At 43.5% G+C, this 6,000-nt stretch overlaps 1 protein-coding gene across 1 annotated transcript in view; it reads right to left on the bottom strand.

The window, feature by feature from the left end:
- Positions 1 to 4,571: 4,571 nt before the first annotated feature.
- LOC121673437 (MICOS complex subunit MIC19-like) overlaps positions 4,572 to 6,000 on the bottom strand; it is a 48,221-nt gene continuing 46,792 nt past the window's right edge. The window contains exon 4 of the mRNA XM_042046730.1: positions 4,572 to 5,176. Within this exon, the coding sequence (XP_041902664.1) occupies positions 5,017 to 5,176 (160 nt within the window). The 3' untranslated portion in view covers positions 4,572 to 5,016. The remainder of the gene's footprint in view (positions 5,177 to 6,000) is intronic.

Raw genomic sequence — 6,000 nt, 5'->3', positions numbered from 1 at the left:
GAGAGGGAGAAACACAGATTTAAGTAACTCCAAGTAATTCCAGACACACCCTGAAGTTTGGCTACAATTCCTTCCTAAGATCTGCAATTTTTGAAATAAAAATACAGAATCAGAAACATTGCTGATAAACACATCACGCCAGAGACAAGTCACAAAGGCAGAATGAAGCGATCTGAGGACTCAACAAGGCAGTGGTTTAGAGGCCTGAAGAGCCTCAGTAATGATCCAGTTTCATCTCCCTTCATGCTATTGTGACTTTAGTGCTGTGGCTATCAAAGGAAATTAAAACATCTGACCTTACAGTAAGATAAATCCAATTCCCAGCAATTAAACTCTTGAGGAATGATATCCTGAAGTCATCCAACACTGAGTAATTCCCTTACCTGGCTCCTTCCTGGGTTCTGAGTCAGAATCAAAACCCCAACAGCCTGAACATGTTGCACTCATCTTGGGAGTCGTTACAGAACCACAGATCATGGAATGGTCTGGGTTTGAAAGGACCTTAAAAATCATTTCATTCCTTTCACTAGACCATGTTTCCTGTTCCTGGAAGTGTCCAAGGCCAGGCTGGACCAGGCTTGGAGCAGCCTGGGATAGTGGAAGGTGTCCCTGCCCATGGCAGGGGGTGGAATGAGATGAGCTTTAAGGTCTCTTCCAACCCAAACCATTTTTCTTGCCTACAAGATTCATCAAAAGAGTAAGCAGTAATTATGAGTCTCCTTGCAAGAAATGGTAGGAAAGGATTCAGTAATTCTGAGGCTTCATGTCAGGAACAAACCCAAATTTAAACCTTGAAATCTTACAGGTGACCTCCAGACAGCTGATTCAGGTGTCTGAGCAACACTTTGTGGCCAGACAGGGCACATTCTCCTGGGAGTCTGGAATGCATTGTCACAGTCACAGAAACCAGGGAAAATTAAATGTAAAGGGAATTAAAACCATGTCAGGTTTGGCTTCAACCGAATTCCCATATTATTCCTAAAAACAACCCCGTAAACTGTGCTATTCCACCCAGTTCCTGCAAGGGTTAAGAGCTGCACTTAGATTGGATTTTAGGAAAAACGTCTTTCCCTAAGGGATCGTCCAGCCTGGCACAGCAGAATCCCCATCCCTGGAGGGATTCAAAGCTGTGTGGATGTGGCACTTGGGGACATGGGCCAGTGGTGGCCTTGGCAGTGCTGAGAATGGTTGGACTCGATGATCTTGGAGGTCTTTTCCAACCTTAACAACAACCTTCCGTGATTTTAAGATTCTCCAAGGTGTTCACACGAGCAGGTGGTGCCTGTCCTTGTGCCCACAAAATCCTCCAGAGTACACAGAGGAGAAGAAGAGGCTGATGGAATAAAAGGAGTCTGTTTTATGCTCCTTGGGTGTGTTTGCAAATAAAAATCTGGGAAAGTTTCATCCGTAACCAAAACCTCCAATCTCAGATCCACGGCAACCCCATGGAGATTTCTGTAAAGCTCAGGAAGGCTCCTCTACCTGGAAAATTCCTTTTTGCAGAGGAATTAAAGACTCACTCCAAGCCATCTCTGGGCTGAATATTAACTTTATGTCAATTTAACACTGCACAAGTTAAGGGAGGAAATTCCTAAGGGATCCAAGAAAAAACGGGCTAATTTCGTTTAGTGTCCTAAGGAAAGAAATTGCAGATATTTGTTTATCATGTGCATATTTCTGCCCACAAAATTTCACCTTCAGGCAAATGGGCACGTTCCAGGCCTTGCTTTGGTTTTACCTTCATTTTGGAGGGTTTTTTTTAGTGTTTTTTCTTGTCATTTTAAATTAATGCATTCAAAATATTTCCCTTGTGTTTTTACGTAACACCATGGAGGGAGCCTGCTCCGTAACAAACTTCCTTCAATGAGGGCAGTGGTAAATGATGAGGCCTTTTTGTTGCATTTCAGTTCAGTGTTTCCAGATACACAAATTCCACAGATTCTTCTCTTAGACTAGAAATTGGTTTTAAGTAAAAATACTGGAAGACGAGGCTAAAATCCTGGTTTAATTCTATTTGGGATGCATAATTAAGGACCACTTGATCCAAGCAATTAAAACAGTGGTTACAAGGCTGAAGGATAACATTTTGTGGCCAGGCTGTCAGGCACCAGCAGCTGCTGGTATTGTTATTTTAAGTACTGTTAAACCTCACCTGCCTGCAGAGAGCAGGATCCTTCCGGAATTCTGTGGTTTAACAGGAAATTATTGCACAGATTCATTAAACCATGGACTAGTTATGTTTTTATGTCAGAATTAGAACTTCTTGTAGCCCAGGGTAGAGAGAAAAACTGAAAAAAAAAAAACCCAAAATGTATATTTTAACAGCTATTGTCCATATCTATGGCTGGAAAACCAGGATAAAGGATTAAAAAGCCATGGATGGTCTGGCTGGAGTTACTGCAGCAGTGGCAGCACAAATAAATGCCACACACAATCCCAATATCTTCCCCTTAATGGCTCCATTAGGTTAAGTTTTCCTCTCCATTACTGGTATTATCATTATAATAAAATGCAAACATTAATAACGGAGTTTAATTTATCTCCCCAGCTTCTTGTGACTTTGGGAAGAGATTTCAAGGGAAGATACAACAATGTGTCAAACCCCTCTGAATTAACAACTCTCTGGGCTTTTCTAAGGAGGGGAGAAAAGGACAGATAGAGACATGAGATTACAGACAGGATGAGAAATAAGGAGCACACAGAAGAGAGGGGGAGATAATTATAAGCAAGATAGGAAAGAAAGAGGAGTCAATAAATTCAATTTATGAAAAGCACAGAGTGTGCTCAGCCCGAGCACAAGTGCCCAGACTCACCGCCAGGAAATCGGATTAGTTCACTTATTTGGTTTTCAATATCTTGCTCTATTCCCTCTAGCAAATTTTCTTCTTCCTTTGTTTCTTGTAGCCAGTGTCAGTTAACTTTTTCATTTCTGAATCTGCCATTCATCCCCCTCCTCTGGCTCCCAACCAGGCGCACAGAGAAGGTAATTTTGAAGTTATTTTATAGCAGCGTTTAGAAATTATTTCAAAGTAACTGTCTGGACTTGTGGGCAAACAGTGAGTAAAAATAATTATGATTACAGCTGCAGCACGTGGAGGATGGGCTGGTGTTCATTATGAAAAACAATTGCTCCTGCTTGCAAATATTTCCATCATAAAAGGCTTCTCCTTCTCTGTTATCATGAGAGAAACCTTTCTGAATTCTCATCTTGAAGCATGTGTGAAACAGAATAAGAAACATTTAGGGAACACTTTTAACTACTTGACAGGCTTGGGTGAAGATCTTCAACAAAAAAAAAAAGGTATTTAAAAGGGTTCAAAAACCTAATGCTCATATTTATGCAATTTCCTTTTTCCTGCACCATCTGAACATGAATTAATCCATCCTCATCAGAGTCTTCTGAAGAAATTCCTATCAGATACAAACTCGAGTTAGAGCTTAAACATGTCTAAGTAATTAATCCATTTTTCTCTGGTTACTTTAAAAAATAATACAAAATTATAAATACAGTAAATTACTGTTGCAGGTGCTGCATGGCCATGGGGAACCCACTACAGAACAAACCCAAATAGGTTTACAAGTGACAGGACAAGAGGAAACGGCCTCAAGCTGCACCAGGGGAGGTTTAGGTTGGATCTTGTGGAAAATTTCTTCACTCAGAGGCTTGTCTGGCCAGGGCAGGGGTGGAGTCCCCATTCCTGAGGGGATTTCAAAGCAGTGTGGATGTGGCACTTGGGGACACAGGTCAGTGGTGGCCTTGGCAGTGCTGGGGAACAGTTGGATTGGATGGTCTTAAGGATCTTCTCCAACCTTAATGATTCCGTGATTTTAATATTACTCACTGGACTTTTCCTAAAAAAGGAGATTGGTGCATTCCAAAATGGGCAGGAGGAGAGTTCTTGGAATCACAGAAGGGTTTGGGTTGGAAGGGACCCCATGGGCAGGGACACCTTCCACTATCCCAGGTTGCTCCAAGCCCCATCCAAGCTGGCCTTGGACACTTCCAGGGATGTGACAACAAATATCAATAAAGGATGTATTAAAGGAGGTGATTTTGGAAGCTCTCAGTGACTGAGGAACAACTTCAGCACTGCCACACCAGCACTGCCTCCTCCCATGCTCACCCAGCACCACAAGCAGTGTTAATTCCAGCAGATCTTCGGGAATACCAGCTCCAGGCTGCAGCATTTTACAGCAAAAGGTCACGGAGAAGGATCAGAGCCAAAGTCTCACGGATTTTCTGCACAGGCAGAGTTAAGCCCAGTGAAGGTGATTACCATGATCAAACACCAGATGTGCTTGTCGGGTCTCCACTATCACACAGAGATGGGTGTCCTCACATGCTCAAATATTAACTCACAGATCTGAGCAGAAATAAAGATCAACAGACTGATTGAAGCACTTTCTACACATCCTGCACGTGGACTGTGAGCACATTTCCAGCTGGTTTGTTTAAGAACACAACTGAGGTCAATATATGAATTTCTTTATTTGAAAGATGCAAGCTGATGAAAGAGAGAAAAGCTGAGAAGTTGTAGCTTCTTTTAATTTAATGATTTCCATATTGCTGTCATTTTCCTTCATGCTGCACTAATAAAGCATGAAGATTTAATCTGCAGTGACACCCACACCCTAAAAACTGGAAGAGAGGAGGCCAATAGCAGTTTTAGACCCTTGGGTAATGCAAGACAGAAGAAATCAAGAATTCCAAGTGGTGACCAATCTAGTTGGAGACATCCATAAATTCCTCATATTTATGGCAAAGAGTCCCAGGTAATTTAATCCCCCTGTTTTACTGCTAAAACTGCAGGTAACAGGAAACATCTGCCAACAGCAAGAGCTCCTACACTAAACAACAGCTTCCTAGGGGAGGAGATGGAAACCTGAGCATTTAAATCAACTCCAAGTGGTCTCCACGGAGCTCTGGGAATGCACGTACTGGGAAATGCTTAGGCATGGAAGAAGGACTAACTGGATAATCCGATCAGCTTCCTCTCCTCATCATTCCATCATTTTTCAGTGGGAATAAGCCCAGCTCACCTGTTTGGCATGATTGACACAGTGCAGGTACTGGCTGGCCAGGGCAGAGCAGCTCAGGGTCTCCTGGGCGTGTTCCCGGTAGCACTGGAGGATTTTATCCTGCAGCTCCCCACAGATCGGGTGGGACTCGTATCTCCTGTGGGAACAGAGAACAGCTTCAGGGTTTCCTTCTAAAAACATCTCAGGAAAGACAAAAATCTTTTAGTATTTTATTATTATTACGATTGAATCGGTTTGGGTTGGAAGGGGCCATAAAGACAATCCTGTTCCACCCCCTGCCATGGGTAGGGACACCTCCCACGATCCCAGGCTGCTCCAAGCCCCATCCAACCTGGCCTTGAGCACTTCCAGAGGAAGAAATTCTTCCCTGTGAGGGTGGGGAGGCCCTGGCCCAGGCCACCCCTGGATCCCTGGAAGTGGCCAAGGCCAGGCTAGACAGCCTGGGATAGTGGAAGGTGTCCCTGCCCATGGCAGGGAGTGGAACTGGGTGATCTTTAAGGTCCCTCCCAAATCAAACCATTCTGTGATTCCAATTCTCATTTTGCTGATTGGCCAAGGCAGATCTATTTTCCTCCAGCAAGGAAATGAAACACAAAGCACAAACGCTGCTCCTCCAGGGAATTGACTTCTTGACAATCACTGAAGACGTCATGCTAAAAAAAGGGAATGTTAAGTCACCTTGATTTTACACTATGTACCTATATAAAACATCTCTCTCTCTCTTCATTCGTTACCCTGCATCTGTAAAATCTAAACCAGAATTTAAATGCAGCCCCAGGTACTTCCACACTTTATGATCTCTAAGTTCAAACTCCTGCAGACTCTTACGGAGGAGGATTTTCCCTTAATCCCCCCTCTGCTGAGATCAGCACGCGCTTCAGAGGCGTGTCAGGCATCCAAATGTGCCATCACAAGCACCTGCACATGGAGGGAGGATGGCAAGGTCTGGACTGGGACAGG

The sequence above is a fragment of the Corvus kubaryi genome, unplaced genomic scaffold, assembly GCF_017639235.1.
Source record: "Corvus kubaryi isolate FWS band 111438036 unplaced genomic scaffold, C.kubaryi_AGA036_p1.0 65433, whole genome shotgun sequence".
Classification (NCBI taxonomy): domain Eukaryota; kingdom Metazoa; phylum Chordata; class Aves; order Passeriformes; family Corvidae; genus Corvus; species Corvus kubaryi.
This window is presented reverse-complemented; position numbering and strand designations above follow the sequence as displayed.